The sequence below is a fragment of the Odocoileus virginianus genome, chromosome 28 (assembly GCF_023699985.2).
Source record: "Odocoileus virginianus isolate 20LAN1187 ecotype Illinois chromosome 28, Ovbor_1.2, whole genome shotgun sequence".
In the NCBI taxonomy this organism is placed as follows: domain Eukaryota; kingdom Metazoa; phylum Chordata; class Mammalia; order Artiodactyla; family Cervidae; genus Odocoileus; species Odocoileus virginianus.
The window spans coordinates 34,564,709-34,589,184 of record NC_069701.1 but is presented as its reverse complement, the minus strand read 5'-3'; the positions used below and the strand labels follow the sequence as shown (position 1 = coordinate 34,589,184).

The following is a 24,476-nucleotide window of genomic DNA, read 5'->3' as shown; positions in this document are numbered from 1 at the left end:
AGAAAGCTAGGGGCTCTCTTGCCCACTCCCACCCCTTACCACCCTGGAGACACTATCGAATCAGCAACCTCATCCTGTCTGTTCTATCTGCTCCATATCTCAACTCTGCTGTCTCCTTTGCTTACTGAGAACTTAGGGCTGTAATCTCTGAATAGGTACTCAGCCCTCTTGTCTGACTTTAATCCATCCTCCACCTTCAATGATGCATGCATCCATCCATTCAGTGTATACTGAGCACCAACTTATAAGCATCTTGCAAAATGCCTGAAGTGTAGGATGAAGACAGGACCAACGCCTGCCTTCCAGGAGCTTACAGTATATAGTTAACAGGGAAGACAATCCAAAAATGATCTATGTGTCTACGATATACAGTTAAACATACAAATATTTATTTCCTAGTATGGTTGTTAACCTTCACTATTTAACAAGCTACAAATATCAACTTACTTTATATTTGCATTTTGTTTATGGCATCTTTGAGCTTTCCTGGTGGCTCAGTGGTAAAGAATCTGCCTGTCAACGCAGGATACAAGGATTCAACCCCTGGGTCTGGAAGATCTCCTGGAGAAGGAAATGGCAACCCACTCCAATTTTCTTGCCTGGGAAATCCCATGGATAGAGGAGCCAGGTGGGCTGCGGGCCAGAGTCTGACATGACTTAGTGACTATACAACAACAACATGGCATCTTTTGTCTTACAGCTTTTCATTTTTATATTTGTATGATTTCATTTAAGTGAAATTCCAGAACATGCAAAGTTAATTAAGCAATATTGAAAAAGTATCAGAAGAGTGGTGGTTTTGAGGGAAGTGGGGGAAATCTACCGGAAAGGGGTTCAAAGGGACTTTCTGGGATAATGAAAATGTTCTGCATCTTGTTTCAGCTGTATTCAAATGTCAAAACACATTTAATGAAACACCTAAGATTCTGCATTTTATTTATGTTAATTATACCTTAATTTTTTTTAAATGAAAAATTATTCATTTTTGCAAAGAAAAGAGTTTTGTTGGCTCTTTACCTGCTTGGTACCAGTCAGCTTCATATTCCTAGATTCAGAATATTTTTCTAGGTATGTCTCCTAGGTATAACTCCACATATTTTGAATTCATCAAGCTTTGGTGGGATCACACTCTTTGTTCTCTTTCCCTAGGTGCTTGGTCCAACTGAAAGAACTTCCTTGCAACTACCTTGATCTGTTCAAGACATTTTACCAAACTATGTGACAGCCATGACCTTGATTTGGTCACTGCCGGGAGGATTCATCTTAATCAGCCTTTGTTACTCAAAGTATTTCTTGATTTTATTTGTTACTAATTGAAAAAAAACAGAGATCTATCTTAAATACAACAAGTGCCAGAAATTTTGGATTTGCTACTTTCCCCTTCATTCCTGCTTGCAGAGGCCAATTCGGTTCTGAATTCATCTCTTTCCTGTAATTAATTAAGTAAAGTCGCTCAGTCATGTCCGACTCTTTGAGACCCCATGGACTGTAGCCTACCAGGCTTCCCATGGGATTTTCCAGGCAAGAGTCCTGTAATTAAATGTACCGGATAACCAAGGCACTCTTGTAATATTCTGCTTTGCAACCCTGTTACTTTTTGAAGCTCTTTTGGGAACTTGAGTGTCACTGATCTTCTCTAGTTTGGCAGATTCTTTCTTTTCGGAAGACTTGGTCTTTTTGCTTTGGTGCGCTTCAATAGTTGGGCCTTCTTCCTCTGCCATTGCCTCTCCATGGAGGCTGGGGTGAGGTGTGGTAGGAGTGGGGGTGACCTCTGCCCCACCTGTAGCCCAGAATATCCCACCCTCCACGTCACCAAACCAGTCAGCCGCCCAGATTTTCATTTTTAAGTAGTTAAACCTGCCAACTGGCTGCTTTTTTATGACAGCCTCAGAACACTCCCTACGCCCAAGTTCTGAAAGATAATCCTCTATATAGTCTTCTGGTGACGTTATAGGGTTTGTTTTGTTTAAGGCCTGGATCTTTAATCCATCTAGAACATATTTTGAAATATTGAGTCACTTTCCCCCACATGACTACCAATTGTTTCAACATCATTTGAACCCATTCTTGCCCTCCCACCCAATTGAAATGCCACTTTCAGTTCAGTTCAGTCGCTCAGTTGTGTCCAACTCTTTGCGACCCCATGAATCGCAGCACACCAGGCCTCCCTGTCCATAACCAACTCTCGGAGTTTATTCAAACTCATGTCCATCGAGTCAGTGATGCCATCCAGCCATCTCATCCTCTGTCATCCCCTTTTCCTGCTGCCCCCAATCCCTCCCAGCCTCAGGGTCTTTTCCAGTGAGTCAACTCTTCGCATGAGGTGGCCAAAGTACTGGAGTTTCAGCTTCAGCATCAGTTCTTCCAATGAACACCCAGGACTGATCTCCTTTAGGATGGACTGGTTGGATCTGCTTGCAGTCCAAGGGACTCTCAAGAGTCTTCTCCAACACCACAGTTCAAAAGCATCAATTCTTCAGTGCTCAGCTTTCTTCACAGTCCAACTCTCACATCCATACATGACCACTGGAAAAACCCTAGCCTTGACCAGATGGACCTTTGTTGGCAAAGTAATGTCTCTGCTTTTCAATATGCTATCTAGGTTGGTCATCACTTTCCTTCCAAGGAGTAAGTGTCTTTTAATTTCATGGCTGCAGTCACCATCTGCAGTGATTTTGGAGCCCAAAAAAATAAAGTCTGACACTGTTTCCACTGTCTCCCCATCTAGTTCCCATGAGGTGATGGGACCAGATGCCATGATCTTAGTTTTCTGAATGTTAAGCTTTAAGCCAGCTTTTCACTCTCCTGTTTCACCTTCATCAAGAGGCTCTTTACTTCCTCTTCACTTTCTGCCATAAGGGTGGTGTCATCTGCATATCTGAGGTTATTGATATTTAGCCCGGCAATCTTGATTCCAGCTTGTGCTTCTTCCAGCCCAGCGTTTCTCATGATGTACTCTGCATATAAGTTAAATAAGCAGGGTGACAATATACAGCCTTGACGTACTCCTTTTCCTATTTGGAACAGTCTGTTGTTCCATGTCCAGTTCTAACTGTTGCTTCCTGACCTGCATACAGGTTTCTCAAGAGGCAGGTCAGGTGGTGTGGTATTCCCATCTTTTTCAGAATTTTCCACAGTTTATTGTGATCCACACAGTCAATGCCACTTTAGCATCCACCAAATTCCCATTCCTATGAGGTAACACCGTTTAGTAGCGTTGATCTATGCATCTCTTCCTGTTCCAGTACCAACTTGTTTCTAGTATATTATACTACTTTTTTTTATATATCAGGGAGGGCAAATCTAACCTCATAATATTTCCCCCCTAAAATGCTTGTCAGCTTTTCTATATACTTTTCCAAATGAACTTTAGAATCATTTTGTCAAGTTTCCAAAAGACTACTGAGTTTTACAAAAACTGCCCTGATTTATAGGTTTATTTGGGGGAGAATTGACAGCTTTACAAAACCGAGGTTGGCTATCTAGAAATACGGTGTCTCTTCATTTATGAAGTTTTCCTTTCTGTCCAGCAGTAAACATACATAGTTTTCACATATTTGTTAATTTTATTCCTAGGTACTTCGAGTTTTTGTTGCCACTATAAATGAAAACAATGCGTTTCCTTCATTATGTTTTCTAACTGGTGGTGACTGTTACATAGGAAAACTGCATCTGGTGACTTAACCATACTCTTATCCTACTAGTTTTTCTGTTAATTCAGTAAAAGTTTTCTTAAAATTAACACATTATTTCTCTGGACAGAAATACTTTAGTGTCTCCATGTTCTTCAGGATGAGATTGAACCCCTTTTTACAGCACACAACCCTTCCTAACTTGGCCCCTATCCTACCCATTCAGCTTTCTCCAACGCTGACTCTCAGGCCAAGGTATTTCCTTAAGGTGCCTTGGACAGGCCATGCATTTCCACACCTTTTACCTTTGAACATAGAGGCTTCCCAGGTGGTTCAGTGGTAAAGAAATCCTCCTGCCAACGAAGGATATTCTGGTTTGATCCCTGGATTGGAAAGATCCTCTGGAGAAGGAAATGGCAACTCACTCCAGTATTCTTGCCTGGGAAATCTCATAGAGGAGCCTGGCAAGCTACAGTCAGTCCATGGAGTCCCAAAAGAGTTAGTCACAGCTCAGCAACTCAACAACTGCTTGGAATTCTCTCCCCACCTCCCTTTTTACCTTCCCTTCAGACTTTGTTCCTGTGTCACATTCTTAGGGAAGCTTTCCCTGACTTCTTATCCCATACTGGGTAAGACCCCCCTCGTCTGTAATCTCCCACTATACTTCTGCTTACCTTTTTGTAAGCAGCTCTTGTCCCATTGAAAACATTTTTCCTGAAACAAACATATGTTCATTTTGAAATGAATACTCAAGAGAAACCCTTATAATTCAATCAGCAACTTAGTATTTTAGTCGTCCTTAAAAAAAAACTTTTCATAATTGAAACAGTTGATTTACAATGTTGTGCTAATCTCTGATGTACAGCAAAGTGATTCAGTTCCAAAGACACATCTTTTTATTTTTTTGTCTTTTTTTAATTAAAAAAAAAATTTAAGGGTTTTTTTTTTTTTTAATGTTTGAAGGCCAAGCTTCTAGTTGCACGTTTGTGAATATCCTGCAAAGGTTCTTCGGTAGGTCCTCCAAACCCTGTGTTTCAGCCCCTGGCTAAGAATAGTGACCCGGAGGGTAGCCGACTGGGAGCAGGTGCCTGGCGGCTCTCCATTTCTGCCATCCACGAACTCACACGCACTCCGTGCACAGCTGCAAGCCACACGCATTGCCCCCTCCCCCAGGGTCCCTGGCATCTGTCAGGAAGTGCCATCAGCTTCTCTCCAAGGACAACCCCGAGGGTGGCTCCCTGTAGGGTCTCCTCAGCCAGAGGCTTCTGGGACTGGGGCTGATGAAACAGGCCACTTCAAAATGGCCTCGAGGTATCCTTTCAAGATCCAACTGGCTTCGTCCCTCTTTTCTAACCCCGGCCCCTGTGTTTTAAGTTACCGGAGATTTTCTCAGAGACCAGTGCCTGGGGTCGCAAAGTCGGACACGACTTAGCGATTGAACAACAGTGGCTCAGCCCCACCGTTCTCTCGGGAAGGCGGTCTCCGCCGTCTCTCGGGAAACACAGCCCGCCCAGTCTTTGTTGTATCAAACGCACGAGGAGCCATGTTTGCTTTCAGCAAAAGGCGGACAGGGTCGCCGGAGCCCAAAGCGGGCGGGGCGGGCGACCTGCGACGGGCGTTGGACCCCCCACCCCGCCTGCATTCGGCCCCTTTCTAGGCTTTGAGGAAGAGAAAGCGAGCCCCTTTCTTAGCCCCCCCTCACTCGGCCTCCCCGGGCCCACGTTCACCCTCGAGGTTCCCTATTTGCATTAAGAGGTAACCACCTCGGGCTCTGGGGATGGCAATTGCGGCTCTAGGGCTCGGAAGTTTCAGGTCCCCTTGGCCAAGAGTCTCGGGGAGCCCTTTGGGACCTCGGATTCGCCCCGACGCCCCTAGGATCAGGGGCAGTTTCCCGTTGTTTCCTAGACCCCAGGACGCCATCGGGGTCAGGGCTTCCAGCTGGGCTTCCTGCCCCCCCTCCCCGCTCAGGTCTTCTTCAACCCTATGAAACGCGCCCAACTCTGCAAACAACAAGCAGCTGCCTTCAGGGCCCCCAGGCCCCACCACCGCCGCCCCCGCCTCCGTCCCTTTCCCTCCCCTCCCCCAGCCCAACATCCCAGCTGGTCGGGACCGCGCTTGCACCGGAAAGGGCGGGGCTCGGCAGGCGGGCAGCGTGATTGGCCGTGGCGGGGCTGACGCCCGCTCCGGCTATAAGAGGCGGGCGACGGCCACCTGCGCCACAGTCTTCGCGGAGAGTCGCCGCGGTTTCCTGCTTCAACAGTGCTTGAACGGAACCCGGCTGCTCGTCCCCCCCTCCAGCCCCGGCAGGCTACTCAGAGCCAGCCCTCGTCACCACTTGACAACACCCTCCGACCGGCCCAAGGTCCCCGCCGCCGCTCCAGCGCAGCGCAGCCGTCGCCGCCACCGCCCCTTCTCATCCGCCCGCCATGACGACCGCATCCCCCTCGCAGGTGCGCCAGAACTACCACCAGGACTCGGAGGCCGCCATCAACCGCCAGATCAACCTGGAGCTCTACGCCTCCTATGTGTACCTGTCCATGGTGAGCGCGGGCGGGCTGGCCGGCGCGGCCTCCCGGGACGGCGGGGCGGGGTGGGGGTGGGGTGTGGCTCCCGGGCGGGCCCTCCCGCCTCCAGTCTCCCGCCTCCTTGCGTCTTTCTTGGAAAATGGAGGTTGCTCCAAGTCCCCGAGGACTTCTGCGCAGAAATTTTGAGCAGTTGTCCCCTGGGAGTGCTCCCATAGGCCGGGGCCGCTTCTGCGCACCCTTTTTTGTTTAAAGGGAGCTGAGTTTCCTTATGGGGTTGCTACGCTTGCCACCAGTGCGACCCCGCAGTTTGGAAAGTGGACTTTAGCATTTTCATCCCTTCTTGTGGCTCCCATCACGTGATGGGGGGGGGGGGGCGGGTTGGGTGGAGTTAGGAGGTTAAGCTCCCATCCCCCTGAGTGCGGCGGAGCCTTCTGGGTAATGGTGTCCAACTCTGGGAGCTGGCGCGAAATGGTTTATCTCCTGGGCCGAAGAACCAGCCGCACCTCTCTGCTCTGCTTATCTCTTAAGTCCCACTTAAATGGAAGCATATCCAGAAATCTCCCCTTCTGCCGACACTGGCGCCTTCTGAGTCACGTCCTTGTGCCAGGCTAATTTATCTTTTTTGTGTCTTAAGGGTTGTGGCGTAATTGAACCCTTAGTTCTCGGAGAAAGTCCACCAACAGTTACGGGGCCAGATATTTTTCCATGCAGTAATGCGTGGAATCAGTTTTCCAAAATCCTTGTTTTAGGCGGTGTGATAAGAGTTTTAGTTAGAATTGTTTTTAACCGCCAGCGTTGTGCAAATCATCCGAGAATAGACATGTTGCAGATGAGTTTGGAACAGACCTGGATATCTGTGACTGTCATTCCATTTTAGGAACACCTGAATACAGAAAGGGTGTAAAACGGAATCAAATTTTTGTTTTGTACTGGTAATATATTTAGCATTAAATGTGCAATAGCGTTTCCGATAACTGTTAACTTGCCTACCTGGGATAATTTTAGAAATCATCAGCCTGCTGTAAGCTGACAGCTCGAGTTTGAACAAGGATTGTTCAGAGAAGAGAAGGCGCTAATAGTGCAGAGTAAATACTCCCAAGGTCTCTCTGAGCAAATTCGACAGTGGTTGTAAAAACTTTATTTTGCACTAACAGAAATGCTTAAGAGTTCCATGGTAGAGACAGTTCCCATGATATTGTACAGGAAACAAACTTCCAGTTTCAAGGACCAAGTTTCATTTTTGTGTTTCAGAGTAAAAATGAATTACTATTCAATCCGGGAACACACCCTGCTCCAGTCTCCTTAGGCTCAGAGCCTTGCTGCATTTTGAGAAACCAGCTAGCAGACTGCTTTCTTTTGGGACTCTAACATGTTCGTGTTCCACTTTCAGTCCTACTATTTTGACCGCGATGATGTGGCTTTGAAGAACTTTGCCAAGTACTTTCTTCACCAATCTCATGAGGAGAGGGAACATGCTGAGAGACTAATGAAGCTGCAGAACCAGCGAGGCGGCCGAATCTTCCTTCAGGATATCAAGGTAAACGAAAGATCCTTGGGTTGTTCTAGCAATCCTCACGTATCAGAAATCCCTGATGCCACCAGTTGTCATTGTCAGGTGGGACCTTGGGCTTTTGTCTTTTGTGCTTTTTCAAGCCTCCCATCTAAGCTAAAGCAGACAGACAGTAATGAGCCAGGATATTAAGTTGGAAACCATTGTCGGGGGAACTTGGCACTCTTGCTTGTGCCAGTCGCGGTTGTGACACTAGATGCTTGCTGGCTTGGTGTGTTTATGGCAGAGGTTGCAGGTACACTCACCTAAGCGCCTCTCATTCAGAAACCAGACCGTGATGACTGGGAGAATGGGCTGAATGCAATGGAATGTGCGCTGTGCTTGGAAAGAAGTGTGAATCAGTCACTACTGGAACTGCACAAACTGGCCACTGAAAAAAACGATCCCCATGTGAGTACGCTGACACCTGGGAGTAAATGGAGGAAATCATTGCCTGAGGGGCCGGGGAGGCTTACCAATAACTTTCTTGCCCATTCTCTTTTCTAGCTGTGTGATTTCATTGAGACTCATTACCTGAATGAGCAGGTGGAAGCCATCAAAGAATTGGGTGACCACGTAACCAACCTGCGCAAGATGGGGGCCCCTGGATCTGGCATGGCAGAGTACCTCTTTGACAAGCACACCCTGGGACACAGTGAGAGCTAAGCCTCAGGCTGGCTTCCCACAGCCACAGGGGTGACTCCTGGTCACCAAGGCAGTGCATGCATATTTGGGTTACCTTCACCTTTTCTATAAGTTGTAACAAAACATCTACTTAAGTTCTTTCTTTCGTACCATTCCTTCAAATAAAGTAATTTGGTACCCAGCTGTTGTCTCTTGAATTTTTGGGATGGGCTGGAAAAGTATCTAGGTCATCTTGATTGAAAGTGTAAGTACCACCATGGTCCAGTCAGGCCTAGTCAAAATGGAACACTGGGGAGGATTTGTATTTATTTATTAAATTCCTTAGTTTGGGAAAGATACCAAGACTTGAGTGTATTGAATTCACACAGAACTTCAGGACTCCTGATTCTGAATTAGGTGTTCTATGTTTCCAGCAGCTCTAGCTCTCACAATTTATATGTACAAAAAGCATTTTAAGGCTTAAAGTAGATTTGCAACTACTGATTTTTGTTATCCATGAAGCTAACCATTTATTTCATAGAAACATACTCTTCGGTGTGGACAGCTATATGCCTATGACTGGATCAGTGTCCTGCTGGTGTACACGCAGGTAGGACCAGGCCGGTGGAGCATCCCCCTTGGAGGAAGCAGGCTAGGAATGTGCTTCATCCCTAGTGAGAATTTGAGAAAGTTTACATGAGTATAGAAAGATACCTTCATTTCAGTAAGATAGCAGCTGCAGTAGGAGGGCGAAAATGGAGACATCTTAAATATTCACCAGTGAGTAGTGTTGGAAGACAGCAGAGATTCATTGCTAGCCTGCTCTATTATCCCCTCAACCAGCCACAGTGATTTGCTAAACATTTAGTTTTCAAAGCTATGTATTATGACCACAGAAGAACTGCTTTTGAGAGTCCAGAAATGGGAAGTTAAACTTCCTCTCACATGGTGATTAGGGGTGGGATAGTGTAGATCTAACTGGGTGAGTGGATGTCCAGGAAATCTGGAATAAAGGGAAACCTCTGGTGGTATTGCAACAGCTTTAGGTTGACCTCAAAACAGGAAGAGCTCATTTAAGTTCAGAAGTCTTTTTAGTGAGGTCCTCAAAGCATAAGATCCATAAGATAACCCCAATGGATCTGGATTCCCCCACCCTATCTACTGTTTCTCAGGGTTGTAGGTGGTATACTCAGAAGTGCTTCAGGACCCCTGTTGTTAGGGGGCAGAGCTCATATGTGACTTCCCAGCTAAGCCTGGGCAGTAAGTTGGGTTCTTGGGCAGCAACAAGAGTTCTGAGTTCTGCCCCATGTTTTTGTTTGCCACCCCTGCTTAAAGTGAGCTCAGTCCACTGGTAACATCTGCCCATCTAAACCTGGCCTCATGGCCCTTTGACATCATTCCTGTCAGTACTACCTCATCTTCCTCTACCTGGGCCCCAGAGAAGTCCTGGTGATGTCAGCCTCTTAGGTGAAATAAGCAAAAGTTGCCTGACACCTTTTCATGGGCCTGCTGTGGCAGCCAGGTGTGTACCCTAAGCCAGTGCTGGGCATAGGGCCAGCATGCTCTGGCCGTCACAGGACCACAGGAGAACTGTGAACGAAAGGGGATTCAGAGCAAGGGAAGCTGGTGAGGGTCACCCCTGGGGAGCTGGGGGGTTAGTGGCCCTGGTTTGAGTAGAGGACAGACCTGTTGTTCCAAGTCCCAATAAGGATCTCCATGATCTTTGAGTATAGTGTGTATGTTGCTTGTTGACTGTCCCAAATGTGGTTCTCTGAGATGTTCAGGGGCCTCTGACATGTCCATCAGGTTAAACTCGACAGTTTTCCTTTTCATGTGAATCGCTTCTGGGTGCTCTGTTGAGGCCCCAGGATTCTCTGGGAGCAATTCAAAACTCTTCTTGGACCTGGGGGTTGCAGGCTGAAGGCTTTGATCTTTGACAGGGTCATCTATGCCTGAGATTCTGCGAAGACTTGAGGGTGCTGACTGTCCAGGTGGGAAGACCATAGGGGTGTGGCTGAGTGGTGTCTGTGGGGCACTGTGGTAGCCTGACCTTCCATAGAGCACCACGGACTTGAAAACATCTTCCCCCTTCCAGGCCTTTCTGTCTTCCTGGTCGCTAGTGTTCTGTCCGGCCCCTCCAAGGTTCTTGGGCTGGTTCTCATGCGAAAGGACTTCTTTCTTGGGCCACAGTAGTTTGGTTTTTGAGTTTGTCTTGGGGGACTGGCGGTCGTGGGATTGCAGCCCTAGGAAGCGGCTAATGATGCCAGTGTGAGCACCCTCTTGCTCCTCTAGATCTGGCTGAAACTCTATGTCTTCCTTATCCAGACTGGAAAGAAACAGAAGACCCCGGGGTTAGTGGAGGGCCAATGGCCTGAAGCCTGATGTGACTTCTGTACCTTCTCATCTCCCTCCCTCTGGCCCTAGGCCTAGAACAGTCTTCCTCACCTCACCTTAGACTTGCCTCTCTGCTGATCCATCCTGTACCTCTCAATTAATCCCTCCTGGCTGAGCTCATGTCTTGTCCCTGTTAATGTCCAAACTTCCCAGCCAGGTATTTAAGGACTTCCTCTTCAGCACTCACATTTTCCTTTTAAAACCCCTCACTCCAGGCAATCAACTATTTGTCCCCAGGTACAGGGAAAAACCTGACTTCCTGGGAGTCCAAAGCCTATACTCTGTGAAGCAAAACCTACCTACCCCAGAATGTGGCTGCCCTGGCCCATGTCCAGATTCTCCCCATGCTTCACGGTCCAGCTCCTAGTTCAGCTGGAGGCCACCTCTCAGGTGGCCAAAGGTGATCTCTGTTCTGTACTCTGTCCCTTACCCAGGCATCCAGTACTTTGTACCTTGTATCAGAGACTGGGCCCTGGATTTGAGCTCCCTCACTCAACTGTGCTTCTTGGAGGCAAGTCTATGTGTTATTAGTCTCTGTTATCCACCTTACCCAGCTGCTGAAGTACAGTCCATGAGAAGAGGTGACCTCCAGAAACGTTTCTGACCTAAGCAAACCTCCATCCTTAATCATTTGATCACTTACCCAATCATTTGATCACTTCCTTACACAAACTGGACTCTAAATTTCTTAACTTGCTGCTGCTGCTGCTGCTAAGTCGCTTCAGTCGTGTCCGACTCTGTGCGACCCCATAGACGGCAGCCCACCAGGCTCCCCCATCCCTGGGATTCTCCAGGCAAGAACGCTGGAGTGGGTTGCCATTTCCTTCTCCAATGCATGAAAGTGAAAAGTGAAAGTGAAGTTGCTCAGTTGTGTTCGACTCTTAGCGACCCCATGGACCGCAGCCTACCAGGCTCCTCCATCCATGGGATTTTCGAGGCAAGAGTACTGGAGTGGGGTGCCATTGCCTTCTCCACTAGCTAATTCTACTGACTGCTTAATAGGATATTCAGTTTTTAGAGAACAGTGATTTTAATCATGCAGCAGAAAACCTTGATGGGATGGACCCTGAGATGCAGCGAACACTCTCCAAAGTTCCCCCCACTCTGTCATCTGGGGAGACAGAGCTGTCTGGGGCAGCCCCTTGGCCCACTGTGGCCCAGCTACAACTCTAGAGGTTCTAACCAAATCAGGGAAACAGGACCCATGTGGGGCAAAGTGTGGCTGCTGTGGGTGACATGAGGCCTATATCCTTTAGTAAGAAGTCTACTCAGAAGGTGCCTGTGATGACCCAACCTCCTGCTTGCTCCCTTGCCCAGGGAACCCCACTCCCACTCTTCATCCAAACACCCTAGCTTATTAGAAAACAAGAATTCTAAGCCAGAGTCAGGAACCAGGCCCTGACATAGCTGCATCACTAACCACTGACTGCCCTTGAGTAAGTCCCTTCTCTCTCTGAGCCTCAGTTTCCAACTCTGGACACAGAACGGTTTGATTGGAGGTACCTAAGGGCCCTTATAGCTTTAAGAGTCCTTACACAGCACAAGATAAGTGTTAAGGGTGTGGAGTTGGAACCAGACATACCTGGCCCACCTGTGCTGCTTGCTAGCTATGTAACCTTGGGTTGGGCAACTGATTTAAACTCTTTGAACCTGGACTTAATCATCTAAAAACTAAAGATAACAAACCAAGGTTAGTGGAACAAGAACAGAATGGCTTATATATACATATAAAGAGCAGAGTACAATGCCCAGCACTTAAAAAGACACCCAATATGCATTAACTGGCTTCCCTGGTGGCTCAGTGGTAAACAGCCAATGCAGGAGACATGGGTTCAATCCCTGGGATGGGAATATCCCCTGGAGGAGGAAATGGCAATCCACTCCAGTATTCTTGCCTGGAAAATGCCATGGACAGAGGAGCCTGGTGGGTTACAGTCCATGGGATCACAAAGAGTTGGGTATGCCTGAGCAACTGAGCATGCACATGCATTAACTAACCCTAAGTTCTTAATTAAGCAGACCCTTGCATTTGGGGTTTTATACCCACTGAAATGGCTCCCTGGCACTTCCCACCTGATGTTGAAGGTGGAGCCAAAAAAGGAAGGTCGGCGAGATTGGGCAGAAGCAGCTGTGTAGGGGGGATGTGGTTCTGGCTCATTCCAGTACATATCTCGCTCCATCGGTGGCAAGTCCTGATGCATCTCGTCGACAGCCAATAGGGACACCTGGTCATCAGGGACAGAAGGAGAAGTCCAACAGAAAGGTAAGCCGTAACTGACCATGAATTTGCCAGGTGACTTGGAGAGGTCACGGGTGGCTCAGATGGTAAAGAATCTGCCTGCAATGCGGGAGACCCAGGTTTGATCCCTGGGTTGGGAAGATCCCCTGGAGAAGGGAATGGCAATCCACTCCAGTATTCTTGCCTGGAGAATTCCATGGACAGAGGAACCTGGCGGCCTACAGTCCGTGGGGTTGCAGAGTCTGACACAAATGAGCACCTAACATTTTGGAGGGGTCACTTCTCTCTCTTTGGGCCTCAGATACCCTTCTGAAATGAAGAGACTGATGCTACCTATAGCCTCAGAAGTTAGACTGAGAATCTTGGGAGTGAATGGTTGGAGGGCAATTCACAGAACTGTGGGCCTCCTCCCTGGGTCCAGGGGACAGGTTCTCTTCCTCCCCTCATACCTGCAAGCTCCTGTCAACAATCCAGTTGGTCTCAAAGTCATCGTCATCCTCTCCAAATGGGTTGATGAGTTGCTCTGCCACCTTGAGGGTAAATGAGGTTCCGGAAATCCTCAGGTGGAAGCCCCTGCAGCCTTGCACCCACCCTTAAACCTGGGCTCCTGCCATTTCTACCCCTCCACCCCCTCAATGATGTCCTTCCTGCCTGACTACTGTCTCCAAAGCCACAATGTAGGGACCCTCCTATCCTGGTTGGCCATGACCCTTGGGCCACAGCCAGCCTTGTCCCAGGAGGCTCACCTTCAACCAGCCAGCATAGAAGAAGAACTGCAGGAATGTGAAGAGGGGTACAACGAGGTCCATCTCATGGCCAGGGTAGGCCTTGGCTGGGTTCAGAAACTGCCGCCCAATCAGGCAAGCCAGGAAGAAGCTGTATACTGCCACGGTCACCACCTGGGAGGGAAGGGAGGGAGTGGCAGATACGGGCTGGGTGGGGACTGTGGGGTCAGGAGTCTCCCTAGGCTGGGAGGACAGGCCTTGCTCTGACTTGCACACTCGTGTGACTTTGGGTCTCTGTGTCTCTTCTTTAAAATGGGGAGGAGAGTGCTTGCTTCGACAGCACATATACTAAAATTGGAACAATACAGAGAAGATTAGCATGGCCCCTGTGCAAGGATGACATGCAAATTCGTGAAGCATTCCATATTTTTAAATACTTAGGAGTATATCTACCTAAAGAAACAAAAGACCTGTAATGTACATAGAAAACTATAAAACACTGATGAAAGAAATCAAAGGGGACACAAATAGAGGGAGAAATATACCATGTTCATGGATTGGAAGAATCAATATTGTGAAAATGAGTATACTACCCAAAGTAATCTATAGATTCAATGCAATCCCTATCAAGTTACCAATGGTATTCTTCACAGAACTAGAACAAATAATTTCACAATTTGTATGGAAATACAAAAAACCTCGAATAGCCAAAGCAATCTTGAGAAAGGAGCATGGAACTGGAGGAATCAACCTGCCTGACTTCAGGCTCTACTACAAAGCCACAGTCATCAAGACAGTATGGTACTGGCACAAAGACAGAAAATATAGATCAATGGAACAAAATAGAAAGTCCAGAGATAAATCCACGTACCTATGGATACCTTACCTTCCACAAAGGACGCAAGAACATACAATAGAAAAAAGACAACCTCTTTAACAAGTGGTGCTGGGAAAACTGGTCAACCACTTGTAAAAGAATGAAACTAGAACGCTTTCTAACACCATACACAAAAATAAACTCAAAATGGATTAAAGATCTAAATGTAAGACTAGCAACTATAAAACTCCTAGAGGAGAACATAGGCAAAACACTCTCTGACATAAATCACAGCAAGATCTTCTATGACCCACCTCCCAGAATATTGGAAGTAAAAGCAAAAATAAACAAATGGGACCTAATTAAACTTAAAAGCTTTTGCACAACAAAGAAAACTATAAGCAAGGTGAAAAGACAGCCTTCAGAATGGGAGAAAATAATAGCAAATGAAGAAACAGACAAAGGATTAATCTCAAAAATATACAAGCAACTCCTGCAACTCAATTCCAGAAAAATAAATGACCCAATCAAAAAATGGGCCAAAGATCTAAACAGACATTTCTCCAAAGAAGACATACAGATGGCTAACAAACACATGAAAAGATGCTCAACATCACTCATTATCAGAGAAATGCAAATCAAAACCACAATGAGGTACCATTACATGCCAGTCAGAATGGCTGCTATCCAAAAGTCTACAAGCAATAAATGCCGGACAGCATGTGGAGAAAAGGGAACCCTCTTACACTGTTGGTGGGAATGCAAACTAGTACAGCCACTATGGAGAACAGTGTGGAGATTCCTTAAAAAACTGGAAATAGAACCGCCATATGACCCAGCAATCCCACTCCTGGGCATACACACTGAGGAAACCAGAACTGAAAGAGACATGTGTACCCCAATGTTCATCACAGCACTTTGTAATAGCCAGGACATGGAAGCAACCTAGATGCTCATCAGCATACAAATGGATAAGAAAGCTGTGGTACATATACACAATGGGATATTACTCAGCCATTAAAAAGAATACATTTGAACCAGTTCTAATGAGATGGATGAAACTGGAGCCCATTATACAGAGTGAAGTAAGCCAGAAAGATAAACACCAAAACAGTATACTATGCATATATATGGAATTTAGAAAGATGGTAACGATAACCCTATATGCAAGACAGAAAAAGAGACACAGATGTATAGAACAGACTTTTGGACTCTATGGGAGAAGGCGAGGGTGGGATGATCTGAGAGAACAGCATCGAAACATGTCTATTATCAAGTGTGAAACAGAACACCAGCCCAGGTTGGATGCATGAGACAAGTGCTCGGGGCTGGTGCACTGGGAAGACCCAGAGGGATGGGATGGGGAGGGAGGAGGGAGGGGGGTTCAGGATGAGGAACACATGTAAATCCATGGCTGATTCATGTCAATGTATGGCATAAACCACTACAATATTGTAAAGTAATTAGCCTCCGATTAATAAAAATTAAAAAATAAAATGGGGAGGGGATTCCCTGGCGGTCCAGTGGTTAGGACTCCACACTCTCACTGCTGAGGGGCTGGGTACATCTCTGGACAGGGAACTAATATCCCACAGTCCTCACAGCACAGCCGAAAAAAAAAAAAAAAATCAAATGAGGGTAATCACATTGCCTCCACTGCCTGGACCAGGCAGGGGCCCAAACTCTTTGAACTTGGCACTAAAAAGACCCTGCAGAGTCCAGGCGTGATTTCCAGAGGAAGCCTCTTCTTCAGTCTCTAAGTGAGCCCTTCTCATCATAGGCTGCTCCCTGGGTCCTTCTCAGTTTCCCAAAGGGGCACCTTCACCAGCCTAGTCCTCACCTGAGTGTACACCAGTGGGATGCTGATCCAGTCGTAGGCATACAGCTGTCCACACTGAGTACGCAAGGTGTTCATTTCCTAGGGGAGCAGGAAGGAAGGGAGGGTCAAGAGGGTGGTTCCTCTTGACCACCACCTGCTCTCCAGCCTCAGCCCCCAGCTCGTCCCCAGATACCAGGGTCTGGAGCTCAGACCCTGGCTGTGTGGTCATGAACAACTCACTTCACCTCTCTGTGCCTCAGCCTCCTCAACTATCAAAAAGGAACCAGGATCTTGGAGGTTCACTTTAGAAAGAGGATGGGAGGGGGAATTGCAAAGGGGCCACCTTGGGCTATGGAATCCTGTTGGGAGAGATCTTACAGTCGCAAGGCCGGCTCTGGGAAGACCCTCGGGGGCTCAGGCCTTCTCTTTGTAGGAGACCTGTTCCTCGTGGGGCAGGACCCTGCCCGCTCCGCAGCAACCCCATCAATGTAATGGGCTCACGTTGAGCAGGCTCTGGAGCAGGATAGGGTCCCGAATCCGACCTCCAATCCATGCCTTTGTTGACAGGTTGGCAAACCACACCCAGGGCATCCAGAACGAGTTGTGTGGCAAGCTCCGTTTTTGTAAGTGTTTGTGTTCCGAGGGTGTCATGAAGCCTGCAGGAGAGAGTGGAGAAGACAGTGGGCAGGAGAAGCTGCAGAAGGCGTGGCTGGCCAGGCCTTGCCTGGACGGGTCCAGAGTTCAAGACCAAGTCCCTGCTGAGCCCACAAGGACCTCAGCGCTCCTTTGCCATCCTCTTTCTCTCAACAAATAATCACTAAATTTCTACTCTGTGATACTCTGGGCTGAAGACGAGAGAAGGATCTGTCTTATTAACCAGGATCTCGTCAGGCAAGCCAGAGACAGAGGTTGCTGACATACAGGCTGCAAACCGGACAGCAGGAAGCGAAAGAGCAGACGGAGGTAGACTCTGGTTCCTCACTAGTTCCCGAAGCCCCACTGGGGCCCTCAACCCTCACTCTTCCCTGACCCCTCCATGAGTCCTTAGCCCTGTCTCAAAGCCCTGTCTTCTGAATCGGTTCCTGGCCTCTACCCACTTCAGGCCCCTGAACCGCCCCGCCCAATTCAGGTCCCTGCCCACCAGATCCCGAGCCCACCCCGCTGGTCCCACCCAATCCTCAGCCCAGGGACCTCTGACTCCACCCATCTTCAGCTGTGGCTCCGCCCCATCACCTTCTGGCCCCGCCCACTGCCCTCGCTTGACCCCACCTGCTTTCACCAGGTGCTGTGGGCTGGGAAAGCGTTTGTAGACCGCAGCGCTGACGCTGCGCAGGATGAGCACGTTGCCCAGGTTGGCATAGCGCATGAGCGTGCGCCGCAGCATCCGGCCTTGCTCGTCCTTGCCCTCCACGAAGGACGACACCAGGTTCATGAGGCGGTCGGGCCACGGCAGGTTCTCATACTGGTTCCACCAGCGGGTCACGACTAGCGTCACGTAGAAGCCTGGGCAGAGGGGCACGGGGGGGCGAGGGGCAAAGGCCCACGCTGCGGCCAGAGCCCAGCGAGGGCGATGCCTCGGTTTCTCCATCCTTCTAATTGGCTGAACCCAACCCCAATCCTGCTGGAAGGCGCTCGGGAAGGAGAGACCATCAGAGCCTTGCGTGAAGGCACAAGAGCCTTGATTGAGTTCTCCCTGTGGCCCCACTGGCTTTCCCGGAAATCCGCTGGATCCCTCCCCTCCTGCGTAAGGATCCAGAGACCCCTGCCCTCAGAAAGTGGAATCTCAAGTGCTCTTAGCTGGACATTTTTCCTAATGCCTAATGTCAGTCCCTCTGGCTGCAGGCTCTCCATTTCCCTGAACCACCGAGAGGCACTGACGTGCAACCGGCCTTCCCAGGAGCTCCTCGTGATCTGCCTGCCTGGAGCCTGGAGAAGCCACCCGGACCCCCACGCGTGGAAAGGGGAGCTCACCCAGTACGAAGGAGATGGGGATGAGCTGGATGTAGCTGTCACAATACAGAGTTAGCTTCTCAAAAATCACCTGCTGTTCGTCTGTGAGGGCCATCCTGGGGGAGGTGAGGGGTTGGGGGCAAAGATGTGTAGACACTAGAAGATGGCTGAGATCCGTCCCAGGTCCAGCCACTCCCAGGGTAAGAGAGTGGCAGCCTCATTTCCTCCCTGTCTCTCATTGGCCTGCCTGGGGCCCCTCCTCTGGCCTGAGCCAGGTCCCCCTTCTTTCTCCCACAGCCCCCAAACCCCAATGGGGCTTCTGCTCCATGCCTGGAGGAGAAATCCTCAGGAAGTTTTCTGTGATGTCGAGGAAGGCAGGTCCTGCTGAAGGAGTCAGTTTTAGGCACTGCTGACTCTTTTAAAGGATCCAAAAGACAGTTGTTTGAAAGCAGGTTGAGGGACTTCCCTGGTGGTCCAGTGGCTAAGACTTCCACTCCCAATATGGGGGCCCAGGTTCGATCCCTGGTCAGGGAGCTAGATCCCACATGCCACAACTAAAGATCTAGTGTGCCACAACTAAGGCCCAGTGCAGCCAAATGAATAAAAATAATATATTAAAAAATGTTGAAATAAAGTGTTTTGTCTTTGAAAAAAATGTCTGGTGAGAGAACGAATTGGTAGAGCACAGAGGGGGTTTTAGGGTTTAGGGCAATGAAATTATTCTGTATGACACTGTAATGGTGGATGCAAGTCATTACACATTTGTCCAAACCCATAGAGTGTACATCACCAAGGAGGAACCCTAACATAAACTATGGACTTTGGGTGATAATGAGGTGTCAGTGTGGGTTCATCTATTATCACAGACATCCTGCTCTCTGGTAGAATGTTGATAGTGGGGAAGGCTGTGTGTGTGGCGGGAGGGGGTTGGGTATATGCGAATTCTCTGTACCTTCTGCTCAGTCTTGCTGCTGCCCCGTAAAACTGCTCTAAAAAATAAAGCCTAATTTTCTAAAGTATTTTGGTACCCTAGTAACAACCCAAGAAAACAAATGTGCTGTTATTAGTATTATCCTTATGAACTCGAGAAATTTATGTATTTGATATTTTTCAATTCATTGTCATCACTAATGCTTTTCTCATTAAAAATGCTATATTATATATTCTGTAGTTTTATTGACAACAGAATATATTGCTATCCTGCTTAAATAAACATTTGTATTGGGGGAAAAAAGCATGGTCTGGGCCTGTGAGAGAAACCATGTAGGATTCAGGAAAACAGGCTAACTGGATGGGACCAGATAAGGGCCCTCCCTGGGATGGAGGAAAGGGTGTCTGAGATGCTCTGACCTGCCCTGCGTTTCCCTCCTGGCTGTCTCCTTTCCTGTCCCCAGCCCCCAGCCCTAGGGGTTTTCCAAAAGCTTAGCACAGACTTATAGGTCTCTGTGCATTGGCCTCCTAGATCGCCGAGGCCTCTGGAGCTCCAAGCTCTGGAGCTGTCCCCCCTTGTCCCCCCGAACCTGTAAATGAAGCGGATGATGTAGTAGCAGAGCAGAAAGATGAGAAACTCGCCGTAGAGCAGTTTGTAGATGCTGCCTCGCCAGCACAGCAGCAGGCGGGAGAAGGAGCCTAAACGGGCATTGGCCACTTGGCTCGAGTAGGTGACAGTCATGGCCAGGCCCTGGGCTGCAGCAGGTGGGCTTGGGTCCTGGTGGACAGACAGAGTGGGATACTGATGGGGGCTGGAAGGAGGGAGCAGGGACCCCTTCAGTGTCTGTCCAGAACTCGTGAGTGACCCTTCCCTGCTCTGGGCCTCAGTTCTCCCATCTGGACACTGGGAGGAGGGCAGGGAGGTACCCTCCAAGAAGCTAGGGAATTGAGCTCAGGGGCTGTCCTTAGCCTTGGTGTGGAGGACACACAGAAGTCTGTCCCCTTTAATTGTACTACAAAGGCAGCAATACAAGTGTCCAAAAACCTGTGTGGGCTCCTTCCTGTGTTCTAAGCCTATCAAGTTCAGTGCCCCCCACCTCAAGCTCTGCCCGCCACCCTGGAGTAAGAACTGGTAAAGGACATGGGCAGCCTTGGCCACCACCCTGTCCCCAGTGCTCAGAACAGAGCTTGGATGGTAGAGATGTGACCGAATGATGACCCCAGGGCCTTTCCACCTGCTGATCCTCGTTCCTGGGGGACGCTCTTCCTAATTTAACTGTATGGCTCACTCCCACTTTAGATCATTTCCTCAGAAAGAATGTCCCCAGCCACCCTACCTGGAAATAGCATCCTAGTACCACCAGCCCTCTCTTCTCCTCACCTTGCTTGATTTTTCTACATAACACTTATCGTGTTACACTCGCAGTTATATTTTGCAGGCTATCTGCATGTTTACTGCTTATTCCCTCCTGGGAATGGAAGCTCCCATTGTGTTCTCATAGGAGGTGCTCAAAAAAATTTCCTGATTGGCCACCCTCCCACTGCTCTGGTGCAGCCGCACTGGCCGTCTCTGTGCCTGGTGTTCCCTAAGTTCATTCCCACCTCAGGGCCTTTGCACAGACACACAGGTTTCCACATACCTGTGTATACCCACCATGGGCACATGTGCAGGGTCATCCACCCCAGTGGCCCTCAGAGCCCCAGCCCAGCCTGCTGGGATAACCCCTTACTTACAGCTCGGGCTCCTGGCTGGCCAGGCGATGGGACTCTCTGGGGTCCTATGGCCAGTGCCCCTGCCCACACTTAGGGGTTGGCACTGCCCACGTGTGTGCTATATGGTCACTTGACTCTCTAAGCCAGAGGCCTTCCACAAAGGAGCCCTTGTCTTGGCCCCCTCCTCGTAATCTCCCCTTAAGCAGCAGGCAGCACAGTCCAGCCAGGGCCTCTCTAATTCCTTCCGGAGGATGGGGGTGGGGGTTGGGTTGAGACCAGGGCTGGAATTGAGGGCAACCCCCTCCACCTTGGGCCTTGATGATCCTGCCATTTCCTCTGGGCCCTAAACTGAGGGGTCTGTTTCCGATCCCTGAGGTCTTGCAGGGAGAGCAAGATCTTGTGGGGAAGAGGGGGCCTTGGGCCTTATCTCCAGTGCCAGGAGCCATCAAGAGAGGGGAGACTTTGACCAGGACCTGTGGGCTTGTGCCGCACTTTGGGTACCAGAAAGAACACTGGACCACAGTCAGAAGTTCTGGCTTCTAGCCCTGGCTCTGCCACCTGAGGAGGTGACCCTGGGTGGGCCTCTGCTTCTCCCTAGGCCTCAGTGTCCCTCTCTGAAAAAGGATGGCGTTGCTTTGGAACTCCATCCCCTCAGGGAGATGACAAAATTCTGCACATACTCATGAGGAGCTCTGATTGGCTTCTGGTGACATCATAGATTATTCGGGCTGTGATTGGCTGGCAGGGCCCAGTTAGTTGGTTGCTTTAGAGCCCTGGAAGGAGAAGGAGGGGCAAGGGGGCTGCCGTGTGGGGACAGGGCCTGGTGCGGGATGACACTGCAGTTGCTTATGCTGCTGGCTCCCAGCCAGCCCGTGCAATAGGGGAGTGCGTGCCCAGGTCCCCAAGGAGGGCTGGTTAATATCGCAACAGCTGGTTCCGTACATTTTAATACATCAATCCATATGTGAGAACTCTCCTAAGCCACTGGAAGTGATGGAGTCTAGGAGGTATCTCCTCTTGTATTAAGTGAAAGCTTGAAGCAGCAGTGGCGCTTGGTCTTCGGTGGCTGTAAGAATAATCTGGAATGTTTTTTAAATATGTGGCGTCTCAGGATCTTTCTCCAGAGCCTGATTCTGAGACCTGAGGGATGCTGTATGTCTAACAAGCACTGGGGGAATTATCATGCCAGTGGGCTCCCAACCACACATTCCAAAGTCCTGATTTACAATGTGACCTTGAGCCTTAAAATAAACCCACTCCTTCCTGCCCCCTCCCTCTCTCCTTCACTTTCCTCTTCCCTACCCACCCCCACACTCCGCCCCAGTGTTAACGATGCTGAGACTGCAGGTGATTTTTTGCATGGCATTTTTGGCCTTTATAATTCTCTGCCTGGAAAAAGAAACAATTCCACAACGCCCTTGGGTGCTCTTCTAATCACAGCAAACAGTCGTGCCATTACTGTTGAAAGGGAGTCTCTGCAGAGATCAGGGGCCATCTTCGAGGAGTATTCACTGCATCTCTGCTACCTGTGCTGTGGGAGACTTCTTCCCCAACGCTGTCCTTAACCAAACAGGGGAAAGGGGCAGGTTTACCTGAGCCTCAGTCTCCTCATCTGTGAAGTGGGACAATAATGCCTACCTCAGCAGCCAGGTGAGAATGTTGGGTGCAAAACATTATAGTCAACTCTCCAAACCAGAGAGTTCTTATGGCTGTTAACTCTCCCTGGGGAACATCCACAAATCCTTGGTGCCTCTGCCCCGCCCTCCAGAGTCAGCTGGTCTGGGTGGGGTCCAGTGGTTGGTATTTTCCAAGTTCCCCAGGTGAGTCTAGTGGGTGGTGTGGGTTGAGGATCACTGCTGTGAGAGAATTTTTTTCCTTCCTTCTATTCCCTCTTCACCCACCAACACATAACAACACTCAAGAGGGAGAGCTTTCCATTTAGCACATGCTTAAACATTTAAAATTAAAATTGAAACCTATGCCTGACACCACACTTGGCCTGAGGACACTTTCTCGGTGTTGGAATAAATGAACCATCAGCCTTTGTGCAATCAGGTTCCTGCCTCCAACTGTGGTGGCCACTGGAGGGCGTCCTTGACCAGCTGGCTTTGGCCTGGGAAGCCTGGTCACTGGTCTGTGTGGATGGTGAAACTGGCACTGGATGGCACTTCATCTCCTTGACCCTGACCAGCAGCCAGAGAGCCAGGAGAGGGATTCGGGAGACACTGGAGTCCTCCCTGCCTTTCCCTGAACCTCGAGTTCCTTGGCAGTGCACCCCAAATCCCAGCAGGACCAGTTGACTGAGTTGCCCCAGGACATCCCCAGAGACACCCCATGAGCAGCTGCTCCTGGTCACACCCCACTCCTAAGACAGGCACACCCCAGGCATAAGTCATGGTCTTTCCCACCGGGTCTCAGTCATGTAAATGTTCGCAGCCAGGCAGGCATGACTCAGGCACACGGAAAGGCCACCACGAAGCCTGATTGACCCAATCCATCTTGGACGAAGGTCCCAGGATTGAACCCTGCAAGGATGGGGCCCAAACGCATCCGTGTCAGTCTCTTCTGCTTTCCATTCCACAGTCAGTCAACAAACCATTTCTGAAGCCAGAACTGAGCCTAATCCGATTCCTGCCTTCAAGAATTCATGATTGGACTTCCCTGGTGGCCCAGTGGTTAAGAATTCGCCGGCCAGTGCAAGGGCCATGAGTTCAATCCCTGGTCTAGGAAGATTCCCCATGCCACGGGGCAACTAAGGCCTAGTGCCACAACTACTGAGCCCACACAATCTAGAGCCCCTGCTCCGTAACAAGAGAAGCCACTGAAGTGAGAAACCTGTGCGCCCCGACTCCAGCAACGAGAGAAAGCAAAGCCTGTGTGCAGCAGTGAAGACCCAACAGCCAAAAATAAACAAACAATTAATATTTATGGGAAGAATTCATGGTCACTAAAAACCAGGATAATGCTTAAATAGCCCTAACACAGAGGGACAAGGCCTAATATCTGTGCCATGTGCACGGAGGTCAGGGAAACTTTTACAGAGATGGGAGCATTTGAGCTGGGTCTTGAGGTATGAGCAGGAGTTTGAGTTGAGAAGAATGAAAATGCATTACATATCAGAGGAACAGCCCATGAAAAGTCACAGAGGCATTACTGAGAATAGTTAAGTAAGGCATTATTATCCACATCGTACACAGAAGAGGACACTGAAGTTCAAAGCCTGCTTTGTCCAAGGTAGCATGGTTATAAAGAGCCAGGTTGGGATTGGAAACTGGGTCTTCTGATTTTAAATCCTGTGCCTTTTCCACTAACCTGTTGTCTGTCATCTTTCCAGTGGAGGTCAGTTTCTGAGTGGTGAAACTAGTCTCACCAGTTAGGGTAGTGGGGTTGAAAAGAGGTCTGAGGGATGGGGGGTGCACAGAGGAGACTCTGACTGCAATAGAGACCATGGCTTTGAGGAGCCCCCCAGCAGAGAGCCATCTCTCGGGGCAGATGTAGCAGAGCTGGGCAGATGCATGGAGATTCCAGAGGTGGAATGCTATGGCTTTCTCATCTAGGA

At 49.1% G+C, this 24,476-nt stretch overlaps 2 protein-coding genes and 1 non-coding gene across 3 annotated transcripts; 2 read left to right on the top strand and 1 right to left on the bottom strand.

Moving 5' to 3' along the window:
* Positions 1-5,850: 5,850 nt before the first annotated feature.
* On the top strand, positions 5,851-8,537 carry FTH1 (ferritin heavy chain 1). Its single transcript, XM_070457482.1, has 4 exons — positions 5,851-6,172; positions 7,548-7,694; positions 7,992-8,117; positions 8,214-8,537. Exons 1-4 carry the CDS (start codon positions 6,059-6,061, stop codon positions 8,370-8,372), a joined length of 546 nt encoding a protein of 181 aa, XP_070313583.1. The 5' UTR covers positions 5,851-6,058; the 3' UTR covers positions 8,373-8,537.
* An 865-nt stretch (positions 8,538-9,402) lies between these two features.
* BEST1 (bestrophin 1) lies at positions 9,403-24,439 on the bottom strand. The gene is given in 11 exon segments (XM_020916835.2): positions 9,403-10,021; positions 10,023-10,656; positions 12,798-12,949; positions 13,413-13,493; positions 13,710-13,862; positions 16,346-16,423; positions 16,826-16,980; positions 17,594-17,827; positions 18,296-18,390; positions 19,795-19,982; positions 24,230-24,439. Coding segments are annotated over 10 exon segments (1,770 nt in total). The 5' UTR covers positions 19,947-19,982; positions 24,230-24,439; the 3' UTR covers positions 9,403-9,985.
* LOC139031942 (U6 spliceosomal RNA) lies at positions 14,013-14,119 on the top strand. Its single transcript, XR_011484491.1, has one exon. It is a non-coding gene; the product is annotated as a U6 spliceosomal RNA (small nuclear RNA).
* Positions 24,440-24,476: the final 37 nt, after the last annotated feature.